This window comes from Bos grunniens, chromosome X, assembly GCF_055505025.1.
Source record: "Bos grunniens cultivar Pamir isolate PY7600 chromosome X, Bosgru_T2T1.0, whole genome shotgun sequence".
Classification (NCBI taxonomy): domain Eukaryota; kingdom Metazoa; phylum Chordata; class Mammalia; order Artiodactyla; family Bovidae; genus Bos; species Bos grunniens.
Genome location: NC_141194.1, coordinates 13945394 through 13964976, shown reverse-complemented (window position 1 = coordinate 13964976; position 19583 = coordinate 13945394). Strand labels below are relative to the sequence as shown.

General features: G+C 36.8%; 1 protein-coding gene across 1 annotated transcript in view; it reads left to right on the top strand.

The window, feature by feature from the left end:
* Positions 1–19583, top strand: part of BEND2 (BEN domain containing 2) — a 54693-nt gene that overhangs the window by 14964 nt on the left and 20146 nt on the right. Inside the window, exons 5-14 of the mRNA XM_086388856.1 lie at positions 587–658; positions 7591–7695; positions 8195–8638; positions 9287–9357; positions 10028–10291; positions 11697–11851; positions 13044–13193; positions 14592–14753; positions 17258–17377; positions 18936–19043. Of these exons, the coding sequence (XP_086244982.1) occupies positions 587–658; positions 7591–7695; positions 8195–8638; positions 9287–9357; positions 10028–10291; positions 11697–11851; positions 13044–13193; positions 14592–14753; positions 17258–17377; positions 18936–19043 (1651 nt within the window). The remainder of the gene's footprint in view (positions 1–586; positions 659–7590; positions 7696–8194; positions 8639–9286; positions 9358–10027; positions 10292–11696; positions 11852–13043; positions 13194–14591; positions 14754–17257; positions 17378–18935; positions 19044–19583) is intronic.

Sequence of the window (19583 nt, the reverse complement as noted above, 5' to 3'; positions counted from 1 at the left end):
TCCTTCTTTTTTGAGCAATTCCATATTTTCTGACATTACAAGATGTTCTAGCCTCATATATACTTTTCCCTGTCCCAGCTCTGGAATTCACCTGTCTTTCAATTCACCTCTGGTTCCTTTTATTGGAGAGTGGTATTTAGAAACCAAGCTCTGGATGCTAGGTGTGTTCATTGCTACTCTTGTGTAGCAAGATCTTAGTCCTACTTAGTAGATCTTAGTCCCACTTAGTAGACAGAGCTAGGAAATAAGTGTGTCTACTAATTCAGGATACACATACATTTATGACTATGTCTATTTGTATGTATATTATAAACTGTTCATATGAATATTCAGGAGCTTTTCTTAATCTAAGCTTATATAATAACTTCATTCTTTTAGTCTTCTTTTTAATTGGCTTTTATCTTTTTCATCCTCATGATTGTGGGGTTTGGTTTTACTTCATCTATGCTTTATATTGTAGATTTCTGAAATACTTTTGAGGTAAAAAAGAAAACAATTAATATAGAGCAAAGTATATATTTTTAGTGCTTTATTTGGTTCCTAGAGATATTAAGTATTGACTTACTTATTTTTCTGATATTAATAGAACCATACAGCTGAAGATTTATTTAATGGACATCGTCATAACCAAATTATTCGACTCCAACGCTATTGTCAGGTATCAAAGTTGTGTCTTAAATGTAGTTTTCCAAAATATTGATTATAATTTTCTTTACATCATTTAATGTCATTGTACTCATTTTAATAATATTTATTTATTTGGCTGCTCTGGGTCTTAGTTGCAGCCTGTGGGTTCTTCCATCTTCATTGTGGCCTGCAAGATCTTTTAGTTGCAGCATGAGTGTCATTGTACTATTAATAGAAATTTTGCTATGCCAAGTTCTCTATGATTATTCATTCCATTGTGATACTTTAAAAAATATCTACTTAGAACAACATTCCTAAGTGAAAAACTTGAAATAAAAATATGGTTTTTGTTTTTTAAAAAATATAGCCCATAACTGGTCAACTGTAGTTAAGTGTCTTTCATCTAGACTGTTCAATACTGAATTTCTCCAATATTCTCTTTTAAGGAAGTTGGCTGATTTGGATGAAATTTATTATGCCTAAATGCGTGTTAAAATATCTCAGTTGAAGTACAATGGCAGCCCACCACTGTTTTTTTAATGAGTATATCTTATATAATTTTGAGGGGATTTTGTAAAAATTGACATATTGGTGGAGACTGATAGAAGTATGTAACTATCAAGGATTTTGTGAGCTGCATACCCTAGCAATAATGAACATTTATAACAAATGTTTCTTAACATGTAACATTTCTTTGATACAATGAACTAACATACTTTGAAAAGTAAGAAGTGTTTATGAGAGTCTTTATCATTATCACTATTGAGAACAGAAGTGGAACACGTAAAGGGGACTTTTGGTGTCTTCTGGGGAAGGATGTACAGAGAGCAGGAACGTAGGGGCTAAGTAGGGAGTTCTGATTTTGAGCAGTGCTAGCCCAGCCTGCTTTACATCAGGATCCACGAGGTTGATGAATGAGGTTGACAGGGCTCTGCCAGGACCTTCTGAACGATTGTGCAAGACGCGGTGGGATGGAGCATCTCCCATCAGACACGCCCAGGTTTCAGAGTCACAGCCCTGCAGTGGGCCCTGGGGGATCCTCTCCATTTCGCCTCCTGTGCCGGCTCCCTCCTGTCTTCAGCGCCTTCCCTTCCCGGTCTAGGCCACGAGGGGCAGCACTTCCACCTGTTGTTTTTTATCCTTCCCAGCATCCCCTTTAGTAAAACCCCAGCCCTGTCCAGCCAGGCTGGGAAGCAGAGGGGAGGACCTCTGCTGGGGACTGGTGACCCTCAGACAACCCCAATCCTTCTCGCTTATTTCATGGAGAAAATGGTGAAGCGTGGAGCAGAAATCCCCTCCAAGTCCCGATTCTTCTCACAGCCCACAAACCTGCCTAGTTCCATCTCTGCCAACCTCCTTCCTGACCACTGGAGGGGGAAAAGGGTTCCCCCTGTAAGGCTAACACTATCACTTCCTCTGGTTTCTGCATCTGATCCTCTTTCCCTGTGTTCAGACACCTCCTTTCATCCATCACCCTCCTCTTTCCTGGATCTTCAGCCTCTGTCTCTGTCACTCTCAGCATATTCATTCTCCCACTGTTATTTTTTAAAATCACTTCTTTTGGCCTCCTATCCCTCTCTAGCTGTCATCTTCTCTCTCTGCTTATCTTTATAACCCAGTTCTTTAAATGTCATTTATGTTATCTAAGCGCCTGACTTCCTGTTTTTAGCTCTCTTAATCATAAAAGTAAAACATATACACACAGTTCAAAGAAAAGTTAAAGAATAGACAATGGCTTAAATGAAAAATTAAAGAATAGAGAATGGCTTAAATGAAACATGAAAGTCTTTTCTTCTCCACCTTTGGCCCTATACCTTGGAGGTAACCACTTTTAACAGTCTATTTTAAATTCTTCTTGTAGTTTCTATCATTATACAAATAATACACCCTATTTCTTTTTGTGTTAACTTTTGGTGTTAACTGTTAACTTATCACTTTGAAAAATTAGGAATTTAGCTCTTTCATCTTCCCCACTCTGAAATTAGTTATACTGAATTTATAGTTTATTGCTCTCTGTTAGTTTTTGCTATTAAACTTATATTACCTGTTCTGTCAGCTTTAGACAGCAGTCTTTTAACTGTAATCACACCCCATTGTATAAGAATTAGACATTTCCATTCCATACACTGTCCTCCATTTATCTTCTTTCTAATGCTCATTTCTCACATTCCTAACACTGACAAATATATAAATTCTGCTCTGTAAACTATTACTAAGCCTTCCATGTTTTAGATACAAATTATTTACAGAAATAAAAATTAATCAGTACATACAGTGCTAGGATTTTATAAACATTATTTTCTATACAAACAAATGGTATCTTTGGCCTCATAGGGAAACATATATCTTTATTTTTAACTGAAGCTTAATTGACATACAACATGATATTAATTTCAGGTGTACAGTGTAATGATTAAACATTTTTATACATTGCAAAATGATTACCATAATAAGTCTAGTTATCATCTGTCACCATACAGTTACAAATTTTTTTTCTTATGATGACAACTTTTCTTATGTTACTTTCAAATTTGCAGTACAGCGTTATTGGCTGGAGTTGCCATGCTGTACATTACATCTCCATGATTTATTTTATAACTGGAAATTTGTATCCCTTGATCCACTCTACCCATTTTGCCCACCCTGCAACAACACTCCCTTCTGGCAGCTACCAACTGTTTTCTGTATCTGTGACTTTTGTTTTGTTTATTAGGTTCTGCATGTAAGTGAAATCATGGTGTTTGTCTTCTTTTGACTTACTTCACTTAGCAATCCATGTTGTCACAAATGACAAGGTTTCATTCTTTTTTACGCCTGAGTACTTTCCCACTGTCTGTATATATACCACATCTTCTTTATTCATTGATGGGCAGTTAGGGTGTTTCTATATCTTGACTATTGTAAATAGTGCTTCAGTGAACGTAAAGGTGCATGTATCTTTTCAAATTAGTTTTTCATTTTATTTGGACAGATACCTAGAAGTGGAATTGCTGGATCATATGGTATTTTTATTTTAAGTTTTCTGAGGAACATCCATATTATTTTCCATAGTGGCTGTGCCAATTTACATTCCCACCAAAAGCACGGAGGGTTGTCTTTTCTCCACATCCTTGCCAACACTTATTATTTCTTGTCCTTTTGATAATAGCCATTCTGACAGCTGTGAGATGATATCATGTTGTGGTTTTGATTTGTGTTTTCCTGATTAGAAATGTTGAGCATCATTTTCATGTGCCTATTGGGCATCTGTATGTCTTTGGAAAATCTGTTCAAGTCCTCTGCCCATTTTTTAATCAGTTTGTTGTTTTTTGTTGAGTTCTATGAGTTCTTTATATGTTTTAGTTTTTAACCTCTTATCAGATACATAATTTGCAAATATCTTCTCCCCTTCAATAGGTTGCCTTTTTATTTTGTTGATGGTTTCCTTCACTGTGCAGAATTTTTTTTTCTTTTTAGTTTGATATAGTTCCATTTGTTTATTTTTTCTTTTGTTGCTGTTGCCTTTGGAATCATATCCAAAAAACTTTGCTAAGACTGATGTCAAGGTACTTTCTGCTTATGTTTTCTTATAAGAGTTTTATTGTTTCTGGTCTTACATTCAAGTCTTTAATCTATTTTGAATTAATTAAGAAATATAATCTTATAAGTTGCTAAGTTGCTAATTTTCTACTAGTCAGGGTCCTAAGCATCAAGGTCAGCGGATTCTCTCCTGTCTTCCAACAGCGCTCAAAATCATGTCATATTCTAGTTGGATTTATTTGAACAGTGACTTTTTATTTGTCTAAATATTTTCTTCTATAGAAGATTATTTCTTTTGGATTTTCTGCTGACTACTTTTGTTGAAAGGAGAAATATGCCTTTTTATTTCTTTGCTAGGATTTTTGAGCTTCAGAGTCATTTCCATGTTGAATAGAGTCTGCTTTCTTCTTTACGTAATTTTTTGCAAACAAATCCTTCCTGTTATAATTTGCACCAATTACTTTAGAGGCATAACTGTCATCTCAGTACTTCTTTTGACTGCCTGCTGTTTCTGGGATCCCATGGCTTCTTCATCTTGGATTCTCCTCTTGCTTTCTTTACAATTTTCTCTGAGTAACTACTTTTTAAACATTTTTTTTCCCACAGAAAGTTGCATAGGAGTTGAATTTTCAGTCCTTGTATATCTGAAATTTTCTTTGTGTCCTTTTATGTCTCTTATTCCCCATAATTGTCCCACATGCTGAGTATGCAATTCTAGATTCAAAATTACTTTCCCATTGAAATTCTATTCTAGCATCAAGTGCTCTTGAGAAGTCCGTTAGTATTATGATTTTTTTTTTATAGGTGAAATTTTTTCTCTGGCTTTGGAAACTTTTAGAATCTTTATTTTTTTCCCATATATCCATGGGCCCTTTCAGTTTGAATATTTGTGCCATTCTTTAGCTCTGATAGAATTTTTCTTCATTTCTTCCTTTCCATATACTCTATTCCCTCTGGAGTAATTTTTATTTTGTTAAAAAATTAATTAATTTGACTGCATCGATCTTAATTGTAGCATGTGGGCCTAGTTGTCACATGGTGTGTGGGATCTTAGTTCCCTCACCAGGGGTTGAATCCACGTCCCCTGCATCAGAAGGTGGATTCTTAACCACTGGACCACTAGCAAAGTCCCTGGAGTGACTTGTAATTGGATGTGACAACTCTTACATCATCCGTGTTGCTTAATGTTCATCTCATTTTCTGTCTCTGACCTATGTACAGCATTCTGAGAGATATCCTTGTCTTTGTCTTCCTGATGTTGTGTTTGTATTTTTGGGGCACAATCAATTATATTTGTAATTGTCAGTAATTTGTTATTTTCTGATTGCCACTGTTTTATAGCATTAATATTTTTATTTTATTGTGTGATATCATCCTGAGTGTCTAGGAGCATTTGGATTATTAAAAGTGTTGTTCTGTTTTTGAAATTACATCTTTCTCCTGTAAGTTCATTGTGCTGTCCACTGGTCCCCCTCTGCTCAGTCTAAATCTATCTGAATGATTCTCTCTATCAAAGGTTTTGCTTTGATACAATTCTGATTCCCAAATCTATGTCTTTAGCCTCTGCCACTTTTCATGGCCCCAGAATCATGAATGTATCTAGCCAATGCCTGCTGAAGAACTTGGTATAATGTGTACAAAATAATTTTCTCCGTATTCCCTCTCTCAGGTTAACTACCATCATGTCTTTAATTAAGTTGGAAATCCAGACATTATCTTTGACTAGTTCCTTCCCCTCTCCCCCATTAACCAAGTCCTAAGGATTCTCTTTCTTTAATATCACTCAAAACAGTTTCTTGTACATCATAACCACCACATCTTTGATTCAGATCCTCACCATTTTGCATTTTAATCTTTTCTAAAGATGAGTTTGCCTCATGTCTTTCCCATGATTGAGTTTCTATTGGGTGAAAATCTCAAAATGGCACTACTTGCCTCCCCAGCTTTCTTCCCCAATGCTTTTTCCTCTAAGTTTCACATTTTGTATTAAGCCATAGATAGTTCCCTAAATATATTATGCTAATTCATGTTCTGGTCTTTTAGAATTTTCTGTTCTTTCTGTTCTATATGCCCTTCCATGCATCCTCACCAAGCAAATAGTTTCTCACCTTTTAATTCTCAACATAGTCATTTCCTTCTCTGAAAAGCCTACCATAACTGCCAGTCTGGATTGGGTCCCATTTTTTCTGTGCACACTTATTACTTGTGTCATGGCACTGGTAGTAATAATAATAATAGATGAGCATTATTGGACTGGTTATTATGTACTATAATTACTATGTTAATATCAGTATAAGACTCCATTACCTCATTTTGTCCTCAGGATAACTTTTGAGATTTTTACCCCCAATTCTACATATGAGAAGATTGAAGCATAGAGAAGTTAAGTGCCCAAGTTCATAGAGCTAATAAGCGGTAGAACTCTAGTATTTGAACTCAACCTTGTCCCCCTAGACCCTGTGCTATTTATCCCAGTGTAATAAGCCAGTGAGTCTCATACTTGATCATGCATTAGAATTACTTGGAGGGCTCTCTCCTAGCGATGAGTTCCTGTATCAGCAGGTCTGAGGTGGGGGATTTTTTTTTGCATTTCTGACAAGCTGTGGGTGATACTGATGCTGCCAGTGCATGGACACTGTTCTAGGCTGCTAATCAATTTATTTATTGATATTGTCTATTTTTCTCTCTCTTCAGCTAAAATAGAAGTTCCTTAGGGCAGGAGTATTTCTTTTTTTTTTTTTAGTGTCCATATTCCCAGCATCTAGCAAAGTTGTTCTGACAGGTAGTAAGCCCCCAATGAACGTTTAACTTGAATTAATGAATGAATGAGGTAGTGGTTCTGACCTCTTTGTATAAGTGTATTTTTGCCTGAATGAAATTTCTGTGTATTTCAGGATTTTTCGGGTTTTATCAGTTACATACTGATTGGCATAGAGGGGCTGTGTACTCAAAGGTTTTGTAAGGTTGTTAATTGCATGACTGTAAAATACTTTGAAGCCAAACATCTATTGTATTTGGCTCACTATTCTTTCTGGAATGGGCCGCTCTCTGCCTGTTAGTTTATACTGACATTGTATGGAAAGAGGCTCTTTTGCCTTTTAGCAGATTTGAACATTTCTTTCCTAAAAAAGCACCTTCCTTGATGTAAAATGACTCCATCATAAATGTGATGGCTTATAGGAATTGTGGTACATTTACTTTCCAGTATTCAAGCTTCTTCAAATGCCTGCATGATATGGAGTAGTTGAGTGGGAAGTTGGGGTGCTTTATCTCAGCCAGCTTGGCTCTGGATCACCAACAACCAGGCATCAAGTGGGAAACAAGAAATTTCTGATGGCTTGAGAACTTTCTTTGATTCTGGCAGTCAAAATTTGGTTTATTGGTATTTTCTTATATGTTACTGTTTTTTCCAGAAAGGAACACTAAATTTTTTTATTGTAACAGAATTTGCAAGAACTTACTGAAATCATCAATAGTCAAATTAACCGCCTTCGTGAACTAGTTTCAGAAATACGGCGTTCTTTGGAGACACCACAGATGTCACCCTGTGTAAGTATTAGAACATTTTTACTACTTCCATAAACCTATATTTCCTAAAGAACCACTCAGTTACAAGTGAGAGAGAGCTAATAAGTCTGAGATTAGCAAGACTGATTTATACTTTAGCAGTAGGTTGGAAACTAAACTTCTGTTGGAAGAATGCTAAAGTTTAGATTTGAGACATGATGCTGAATATTTTTGTTTGTAACCATAAGGTATAAAGTGCAATCAAAATGTAGGTATGAAGAGGAATAAAAATCATATAATCAAAACTCAGCATTTATACTTGACTGTGGAAAATGATGTTGCAGGGAAAATAAGGTATTAATGATTTTACCTACTTTTCAATGTTTATTTTTACTCACAGATGATTTATACTGTCTATGTGTCATTTTAGAGATCATCTGGATTTACGCATAAAGGTTTTGACTGTATACCTCATAGAAAAATTAATGTCTAGAATCCAAAGAAAGGACCTTAACCCATCCTGTTCTTTTATCCTGGACAGGGAGATGATAACCCATCTTTACCAGCAGAGAGGCAGGAAAATGATGCTGAGACCAATGCAGGAGGAACATCTCTTCAGTCAGCAGCATCCCCTGAACGGCAGCAACTGGAGTGCAGCGAGAGTCCACCACTTCCCGTGATTGTCTGTGCATGCTCATTACAGCCGAATCATGAGTCAGGCAGCCCAGAAACTAGGCGTTTTTATCTGTCCCTTTTCAATGAAGGTGATGAAAGTGCCAACAATGATCTCTCATCTGCCCAGGATTCTCTAGCACAACCTACAGCACATCTTCCACAAGCAGAATCCAGTCTGCACGACAACTTTGAGACAGTGAGAGATTCAGCTATAAATAACAACATGAACCCAGACACTGCCTTGCCATCTCTCTGCATCCCTCCCAATTTTGGTGAGTTTGAAATGGCACACATTTTAAATAGCATCTTGGTAATCTAGATTAAAAAGCTTCCTCAATGCAAACTAGTGCTAGTGGTTTTTCGATTCAATGGACATGAACTTGGGCAAACTCTGAGAGATGGTGAAGGACAGGGAGGCATGGCATGCTGCAGTCCATGGGTTCACAGTCCAAGAGTCGGACACGACTGGGTTACTGAACAACAACAACAAAAATACTGAGATAATTGTAGCTTCACATGTAGTTGTAAGAAATAATACAGAGTCATAGCCTTTACCCAATTTCCCAAAGTGATAACATCTTGTGAAACTATGGTAAAATATCACAACCAGGATATTGATGTTGATATAATCCATGGATCATATTCAACTGTTCCCAGTTTGACTTGTATTCATCTGTGTGTCTGTACTTTTAGTTTTATTCTGATTGATCATGTAATAAGGTTTGTATGTCCACCACCATAGTCAAGGGACAACAGTTCCATCACATGGATCACTTGTGTTGCCTTTTTATAACCATGCCCATCACCCTCTGATGACCTGGCCCTCTTCATTCCCTTATCCCTAATTCTTAGAAACCACTTATCTATTCTTCATCTCTAGAACTTTGTCACTTCAAAATTGTTATATATTTGGAGGCATATAGTATATAACATTTTGATACTGGCTTTTTTCACTCAGTATAATGCCCTGGAGATTAAACCAAGTTGTTCAGTAGTTCCTTCCTTTTTATTGCTCAGTACTGCTACTTGGTATGGATGTGTCATAGTGTAACCATTCATCTGTTTAAGAAAATTTAGAGTTTTGTAATCCAGGTTTTTATGTTAGGACTAAGGCTGCTGTGAATCTTCATGTACAGGTTTTTGTGTAAATAGAAGTTTTCATTTCTCTGACATGAATACCCAAGAGTGCAATTGCTCGCTATATGTTAACATCATGTTTAATTTTATGAAAAACTACTGGGCTTCCCTGGTGGCTCAGATGGTAAAGAATCTGCCTGCAATGCAGGAGATCAGGGTTTGATCCCTGGGTTGAGAAGATTCCCTGGAGAAGGAAATGGTAACCCACTCCAGTATTCTTGCCTGGAAAATCCCATGCCCAGAGGGCCTGGTGGGCTATAGTCCATGGGTTGCAAAGAGTCAGACATGACTGAGCGACTGTCACTTTGTACTTTCACCTGTTTTCCAGTGTAGGTGTACCATTTTCCATTCCTGCCAGAAAGGTATGAGTTTCTCTGGAGCCATATTTTTGCTCTCTTCCTGTTCTTTCTTCCTGTTGATGCTTCATGAGTCCTTCTTTCATCATATCCTATCTGGTAGAAGATTTTCTTTTAAATTTACTTTAAGAATAAGTCTGCCAAGGACAAAACCTTTTAGTTTTCCTTTGTGCGATAATGTCTTTGTTTCCCCTTCTTTTCTGAAGGACAGTTTCACTCAGTATGGAATTCCTGGATGAGAATTTTTATATTATAGCCCTTGAAAATTTTTTATTTGTAGAAACACCAGGAGAAGCAGAAACCAGCCTTGCAAGCAGCACTAAGATAATGCATTACCCAACTTTACTGGAAAATGTCAGGGGCCAGGATACTGTCTCATCTGACTTAATTCCTCCCAATTTTGGTGAGTTTGAAATGATATACATTGCAAGTAGCACTGTTTCATCTAGATTCCTTAATGCAACTCCATGGTAGCTCTTTTATATATTATGCTTTTAATTTTGAGGTAATTTTAGATTCATGTGTAGTTGTAAGAAATTATATGGAGATCCTATTTTTGCTTCATCTATCTTCCTTAATAAAAACATCTTGCAAAACTATAGTAAAATAAAAAAAAAAACAGTATACTGACATTGATTAAATCCACGTGTGTGTGTGTGTGCATTTAGTTCTATGCAATTTTATTTCATGCATCAGTGTGTTTGCTCTGGGCTTCCCTGGTGGCTCAGATGGTAAAGAATCTGCCTGCAATGTGGGAGACCAGGGTTCGATCCCTGGATTGGAAAGATTTCCTGAAGAAGGGAATGGCTACCCACTCCAGTATTCTTGCTTAGAGAATTCCATGGACAGATAAGCCTGGTTGGCTACAGTCCATGGGTCGCAAAGAGTCAGAGATGACTGAGCGACTAACACACACACACACACGCGCACACACACGCGCGCGCGCGCACACACACACACACACACAGAGTCATGATACAGAACATTTCCATCATTACCACAAACACCCTTCATATTGCCCTTTTCTTAACCACAGCTACTTCCTTCTGGTCACCCTTTCCTCCCACCCTGCCCCAGGCCAGCCCAAATTTGACTTGCTATGATTTTGTCATTTGAATATTGTTATTTAAATGGCATAAGTACTATAGAACCTTTTGGGCATGGCTTTTTTTTTTTTTTTTAACTGAACATAGATGGCTCAAGTGGTAAAGAATCCACCTGCCAATGCAGGAGACACAGGACACATGGGTTTGGTCTCTGGGGTGGAAAGATCCCCTGGAGGAGGAAATGGCAACCCACTCCAGTATTCTTGCCTGGGAGATCCCATGGACAGAGGAGCCTGGTGGGCTACAGGACATGGGGTCGCAAAGAGTTGGACACGACTGAGCACATGCACACACACATTGCTTGTATCAAGAGTTTCTTCCTTTTTATTGTTGAGTTGTATTCTATGGTATGGGTGTGTAACTGTTTATTTGTTCACCCATTGAAGGACATTTGGGATATTTCCTATTTTTCATTGTTATAAGTTTAGCTCTATGAACAGTCCTTTGCCGGCTTTCACATAAATATAAATCTACATTTCTTTGAGATGAATGCTCACGAGGGCAATTCTGGGTCACATGTAATTCCATGTTTAGTTTTATAAGAAACTGCTAAAATTATTTTTCAGAGGAGCTGTGTAATTTTTCCTTCTACCCATAATATATATGTGATATAATTTTTCTTCATGTATATTTATTCTCTTTCCATTGTTCTTTCTTCTTGATGCTCAAAGAGACAAGTTCTTTTAGTTTTCCTTCATGTAAGAATATATTTATTTCTCATTTCTTAATGAGACATAGTTTTACTGCATATAGAATTAATGATTGACAGTTATTTTCTTAAGCACTCAAAAAATGTTTTTACTGTAACTATGCCAGAGGTAGCAGAAACCAGCCTAGAGAACAAGCCTGAGACAATGAGTTACTCAATATCAGGAAATGACAGTGGCCCGAGTTCATCATCAGTCAACCTCCCACCCAATTTTGGTGAGTTTCAAATAATACATAGTATAAGTAGCACTATGTAATCTAGTCGCATCAGCATCCTTAATGCAAGTTAGTAGTAGTCCGTTTTTTAAAATTAAACTTTTTATTTTGGAATAATTTTAGATTCACATACATTTATAAGAAAAAAAAAATAAACTAAATTTAATGAACTCACCAAAAAAAAAAAAAAGAAATAATTAAAAGACCCCTTTTACACTTGACCCTTTTCTCTCAATGATAACATCTTGCAAAACTAGTAGAATATCACAACTCAGGTATTGACATTGATATAATACACAGATGTTATTGAGATGTCCCTAGTTTTACTTGTGGTAATTTGTATGTGTTTATATTTATTTCTGTCTGATTTCATCATATGAGTAGATGTAATATCCACCACCACGTCAAGATGTAGAAACATTTCCATTACCATAAGGATGCCTCTTCTTGCCCCTTTATAGCCACTCCCACCTCTCTTAGATGACCCTCTCCTTCCCCATTGTTCATTCCCTAGCCCCTGGCAAACACTGGTTTCTATAATTTTGTCACTTCAAGAATATTATACAAAAGGAATCTTATGGTACCTAAACTATGAGGATTTTTTTCACTCTGCATAATTCCTTGAGGATTCATCCACGTTGTTGCATGTACAAAACTTCCTTTTTTTGCTGAATAGTTTTACAGGATTTCAATATGCAGTAATTGTTTTTAACCACTCAGCCATGGAAGGACATTAGTTTTTTTCCCTATGGTTTTTAGTATTAAGTGTAATGATGTTAGGAACATCCATGTACTGGTTTTTGTATAAATGTAAGTTCTAATTTTTCTGTCTTGAATTCCAAGAGTGCAATTTTTGAGTCTTATGGTAATAGCATGTTTAATTTTGTAAGAAAATGCCAGTTTTCTGGAGAGGTTGTATCATTTTTCATTCTTACCAGCAATGATCCAGTTTCTTTACATTCATATTTCTGTTCTTATCATAGCTTTTTCTTTCTTTCTGATGCTCCCAATTTTCTTCTTTCATCCTCTCTTTTCTGTTTGAAGATATTCCTTAAACTCTCCATATGGGTAAGTCTGCTAGGGACAGATTCTTTTAGTCTTCCTTTGTTTCAAAATGTTTCTGTTTCACCTTTTACTTGAAGGATAGTTTCATTTCATGTAGAATTCACCATTAAGAGTTCTTTTCTTTCAGGGGTTGAAAAATTTATCCTTACACAAAAGCCAATAAAGGAAGAAACTGGTGTGGAAAACAGCTCTCAAACAGTGTATTATCCAGCTTTATTGGGAAGTATCACTGGTCTAGGTACTGACTTTTCATCTCATTCCGCCCCACCTAATTTTGGTGAGTTTGAAATGATACATATTGTGAGTAAGCACTGTTTAGTCTAGATCCATCCACATCCTTAATACAAGCCAGTTGTAGCTCTTAAAACTTTTTGGTATAATTTAAGATTCACATGCAGCTGTAAAAATAATGCACAGAGATCCTATTTATGCTTTATTTTTCCCAACGACTACACCTTGCAAAACACTGGTACAGTGTCACAACCCATATACTGACATTGATACAACCCACAGACGTTATTGAGGTGCCTCCAGTTTTACGTGTATGTGTGTGTACACTTTCATGTGTGTATTTAGCACTATGCAGTGAGAGAGTACACCACAGTCAAGGTAGAGATCGTTACCATCACCCAAGGGTCCCTTGCTACTGCTTTTATACAAACACAACCAGGCTTTGCTTTCTCCAAGACCCATCGCTAACACCTGGCTACCATTGATCTCTTCTCTGTTTCTATAATTTTGTCTCAGATTGTTATATAAGTGGAATAACATACCATATAACTTTGGGATTGGCTTCTTTCACTCAGCCTAATTCCCTGAAGAGTCATCCAGTTTGTGGCATGTGTCAACAGTTTATTACTATTACTGCTGCAGAATATTCCATGCTATGGATATACAACATTTTAACTCTTCCCCTGTTGAAGGGCATCTGGATTTTTTTTTTCAGTTTTTGGCTCTTAGGAGTAAAGCAGCTATACATATTCATGTACATACTTTTGTGTAAATATAAATTTTTATTTCCTTATAGTTCCTTCCTATTGATGAAGAGTTTTCCATGGTGTGTGTGTATGTATACACACACAGTGTGTTTTTTTTTAATTCATACATTGAAGGAAATTTATTTTTTTTCTTTCTGAGATGTTTTTTTTTTTTAAATTCATACATTGCAGAAAATTTGTTTTTTTTCTTTCTGAGTTTTTGGATATTTCAAGTAAAGTGCTGTGAACATTGATGTATTGATTTTTGTGTAAATATAAATTTCTGTTTCTCTGTCATGAATGCCAAAAGTGCAGTTGCTGGGTCTTATAAGTAATAGCATGTTTAGTTTTATTAGAAACTGCCAAACAATTTTCCAGAGAGGCTGTACCATTTTACGTTTACAGCAGCAAAGAGTGGTTGATTCATTTTCTCTCTATCCATATCTCTGATCTGTCCACTGTTATTTCTTCCTTCATGATGCTCCAAGATTCCTTCTTTAATAATATGTTTTGTTTTTTGAAGATTTTCCTTCAGCCATTTTTAAGGGAAAATCTGCTAGGGAAAATTAAAAGATCTTTTTTCCTTTGTGTCATAATGTCTTTATTTACCATTCTTTCCTGAAGGACAGTCTCACCCAGTATAGAGTTCACACTTGAGAGTTCTTATCTTTCAGCAATTGAAAAAGTTATACTTACAGAAATGCCAGGACAAGCAGAAACCACCATGGATAACAGCTATCAGACAGTGGGAAATGAAACTGTTGTGGGAAATGAAACTATTGTGGGAAGAGAAACTGTAGTGGGAAATGACAGTGACCCAGATATGGGCTCTTCACATCTCTCCATTCTACCCAGTGTTGGTGAGTTTGAAATGATACTTTGACATATATTTAGTTTAGATTCCTCACTCTCCATAGTGTAAGATAGAGGTAGCTCTTTCTAATGAAAGTTTTTATTTTCAGAAAACTTTAGCTGCACATGCAGTTATAATAAATAGTACAGAGCAATCCTGTGTTCTGATTACCCAGTGTTCCCCAATGGTAAAATGGTATCTACCATTGTAAAATGGTAAAATGGTACCATCTTACAGAATGATAGAAAATTACCACAGCCAACATATCAACATGATACCATCCACAGATATTATTGACATGCCTCCAGTTTCACTTGCATTAATATGTGTGTATTGAGTTCTATACAGTTTTTTCATATGTACAGATCACGTCTCTTCTATGACAGGTAAGCCTTGGAACAGCTGCATCACTACCATGTTCTCTCATATTTCTCTTTTATAACCACACCCATCTCACTCCAACTGACATTTGCCCTCTACTCCTACCCTCTGCCCTGTTTCATGGTAACTGTGAATCTGTTCTCCAGATCTATTATTTGTCCCTTCAGCATAGTTATATAAATGGAATCATGTGGTGTTTGAGATTGGTTTTTTCCTTCAGTGTAATTCCCTGGAGATTCATTCATACTGTTGTGTGTAGCAATGGTTCCTTCTTTTTTATTGCTGAGTATTATTTCATGGTGTGAATGTACCAGGCTTTATTTTTCTGTTCATCTGTTGAAAACCTCTGTTTCCGGTTTTTGACTGTTAAGGGTAAACTTGATATGAGTATTTATTCATCAGTTCGGTTCACTTCAGTCGCTCAGTTGTGTCCGACTCTTTGTGACCTCATGAACCACAGCATGCCAGGCCTCCCTGTCCATCAACAACACCCGGAGTCCACCCAAACCCATGTCCATTGTGTCGGTGATGCCATCTAGCCATCTCATCCTCTGTCTTCCCCTTCTCCTCCTGCCCCCAACCCCTCCCAGCATCAGGGTCTTTTCCAATGAGTCAACTCTTTGCATCAGGTGGCCAAAGTATTGGAGTTTCAGCTTCAGCATCATTCCTTCCAATGAACACCCAGGACTGATCTCCTTTAGGATGGACTGGTTGGAGATCCTTGCAGCCCAAGGTACTCTCAAGAGTCTTCTCCAACACCACAGTTCAAAAGCACCAATTCTTTGGCGCTCAGCTTTCTTCACAGTCCAACTCTCACATCCATACGTGACCACTGGAAAAACCATAGCCTTGACTAGACAGACCTTTGTTGGCAAAGTAATGTCTCTGCTTCTCAATATGCTATCTAAGGTTGGTCATAATTTTCCTTCCAAGGAGTAAGCGTCTTTTAATTTCATGGCTGCAGTCACCATCTGCAGTGATTTTGGAGCCCCAAAAAATAAAGTCTGACACTGTTTCCACTGTTTCCCCATCTGTTTCCCATGAAGTGATGGGACCAGATGCCATGATCTTCGTTTTCTGAATGTTGAGCTTTTAGCCAACTTTTTCACTCTCCTCTTTCACTTTCATCAAGAGGCTTTTTAGTTCCTCTTCACTTTCTGCCATAAGGGTGGTGTCCTCTGCATATCTGAGGTTATTGATATTTCTCCCAGAAATTTGGAAAACTCAGCAGTGGCCACAGGACTGGAAAAAGGTGAGTTTTCATTTCAATCCCAAAGAAAGGCAATGCCAAAGAATGCTCAAACTACCACACAATTGCACTCATCTCACACACTAGTAAAGTAATGCTCAAAATTCTCCAAGCCAGGCTTCAGCAGTACATGAACCATGAACTTCCAGATGTTCAAGCTGGTTTTAGAAAAGGCAGAGGATCAAATTGCCAACATCCACTGGATCATGGAAAAAGCAAGAGAGTTCCAGAAAAACATCTGCTTTATTGACTATGCTAAAGCCTTTGACTGTGTGGATCACAATAAATTGTGGAAAATTCTGAAAGAGATGGGAATACCAGACCACCTGACCTGCCTCCTGAGAAACCCATATGCAGGTCAGGAAGCCACAGTTAGAACTGGACATGGAACAACAGACTGGTTCCAAATAGGAAAAGGAGTATGTCAAGGCTATATATTGTCACCCTGCTTATTTAACTTCTATGCAGAGTACATCATGAGAAACGCTGGGCTGAAAGAAGCACAAGCTGGAATCAAGATTGCTAGGATAAATATCAATAACTGCATCCTTAGTTTATAAGAAATTGTCAAACTGCTTTCCAGGGTAGCTGTACCATTTTCCATTCCTTCCAGCCATGTATGAGTGATTTGATTTCTCTGCATCCATATCTCTGTTCTTTCCATTGTTCTTTCTCCTTCTTAATGCTCCAGAATTCTATTATACTTTTTGTTAGAAGATTTTCCTATAGCCATTTTAAGCATAAATCAGTTAGTGACAAATACGTTTGGTTTTCCTTTGTGAATATCTATTTTTTCTTCATTACTGGAAGATAGTTTCATCAGATATAGGTATGAGGGTAGAGTCTTTTCTCACAGCATTTGAATAACATTTTACTAACAGAAATGTCGCTCAAAGTAGAAACCAGCCAGGAAAATGACACTCCAGTGATGAATCAACCACCTTTATTGGAATATAACAGAGATGAAGATGCTTCATATGTCCTCATCCCTTCCAATTTTGGTGAGTTTGTAATGATACATATTATAAGTAGCACTATTTAGGTTTTTTTAACACCCTTGATATGAGCTTTTCCTAATTAAAAATTAAGTTTTTTTTTAAAGAAAATTTTAGCTGCACATGCCATTATATGAAACGAGTCGCCAGTCCAGATTCTATGCACGATACTGGATGCTTGGGGCTGGTGCACTGGGATGACCCAGAGGGATGGTATGGGGAGGGAGGAGGGAGGAGGGTTCAGGATGGGGAACACATGTATGCCTGTGGTGGATTCATTTCTATATATGGCAGAACCAATACAATATTTTAAAGTTTAAAAATAAAATAAAATTTAAAAAAATAGAGAGATTTTGTGTATACTTTACCAAGTTTCCCAGAAAGATAACACCTTGCAAAATTATAATACAGTATCAGAACCAGGGTATATACATTGATAAAATCCACAGATTTTATTGAGCTGTCTTTAGTTTTATGTGTGTTTATGTTTGTGTATGTGATTTAGTATTATATCATTTTGCAACCTGAATACATTTCCATATCCTCCATCACAGTCAAGATTCAGAACATTTCCATTACCACAAGGATTCTCATTTTTGCCCTTTAAAACCACCCCTACCTTTCTTCTCTCATGCTCCTACCCCTACCATTCCCTGTACCTGCCCTCAGCAACTACTAATCTGTTTTCATTCTTTATAATTTTGTCATTTCAAGAGTTTTATATAGACTTACATAATATGTAACCTTTGGGGATTGCCTTTTTCATTCACCATAATTCCCTGGAGATTTATCTAAGTTGCTGTGTAGATCAATACATTTTTATTGTTGAGTACTCCATGGTAGGCATGTACCATCGTTTATCTGTTCACCAGTTGAAGGATGTCTGAGTTGTTACCAGTTTTTGGCTATTTGCAGTAGAGCTACTGTGAATGCTCATGTATAGGTTTCTGTATGAACATCAGTTTTCACTTCTCTGGGCTAACACCCAAGAGCACAGTTGCAGGGTCCGATGATAATTGTAAGTTGAATTTTGTAAAATACTGCCAAACTGTTTTCCAGTGTAGCTGTACCATTTTATAGTCCCACTAGCAATGTATAAATGATCTAGTTTCTTTGCATGTGTATTTCTACTCTTTCTTCTTTATTATTAATATTTTTAAAAAGTTTTTTATTAAAAAAAATTTTGGGGGGTGCTGCACCACATGGCATGTGGGATGTTAGTTCCCCGACCAGGGATCAAACTCATGGCTTCTGCAGTGTAAGCACTGAGTCTTAACCACTGTACCACCAGGGAAGTCCCTTTGTTCTTTCTATTGTTCTTTCTTCCTTCCTCATGCTCCAGATTTCCTTTCTTCATCATATCCTTTTGGTCAGATGATTTTCCTTTAGCCATTTTTAAGGGTAAGTCAATCGTGACATCTTTTTAGTTTTCTTTTGTCTAGGGATGTCTTTATTTTTCCTTCATTTCTGAATGATAGTTTTGTTTGAAATAAAAATTACTGTTGAGATTTCTTGTTTTTCAGTACTTGAAAATGTTTTCCTTATCAAAATGTTGTTCAAACAGAATCCAGCACAAAAATGAGTTCTGAAGCAGAGAATCATGGAAGTGTAATAAAAATTGACAGTGACCAACAAACTGATTCAAAACCTTGCTTCCTAACTCCTGGATTTGGTGAGTTTGAAGTGATGCCTATTATGAGTAGCAATCTAATTTAGACCCATCAGCATTCTTAATATTAATTCTTAGTGATTGCTTTCCCAACATTAGACTTTTCATTTTGAGATATTTCAGAATCAAATGTAGTTGCAAGTAATACAGAGAGATCTTATGTACCCTTTACCCAATATCTCCCAGTAGTAGTATTTTGCAAAAATATAGTAAAATATGACAACTAAGATTTTGAGATTGATATGATCTACAGATCTTTTCAGATGTACTCAGTTTTACTTGTATTCGTGTGTGTGTGTGTGTGTTTAGTTCTCTGCACTTTTGTAAAGTGTTAAGGTTTGGATATTGACCACTACCAGTCATGATACAGAATTGTTCTGTCACTCTCAAGAACCATCTTTTGCCTTTTTATAAACATACCCACGTCTTTCTTGTCATTCCTTACCTAGCTTCATCTGCAATCCATCCAAATATTAATGTGTTTTCTCTCTATATAATTTTGTCATTGCAAGACAGTGTTCTATTAATCAACTCATATTATTT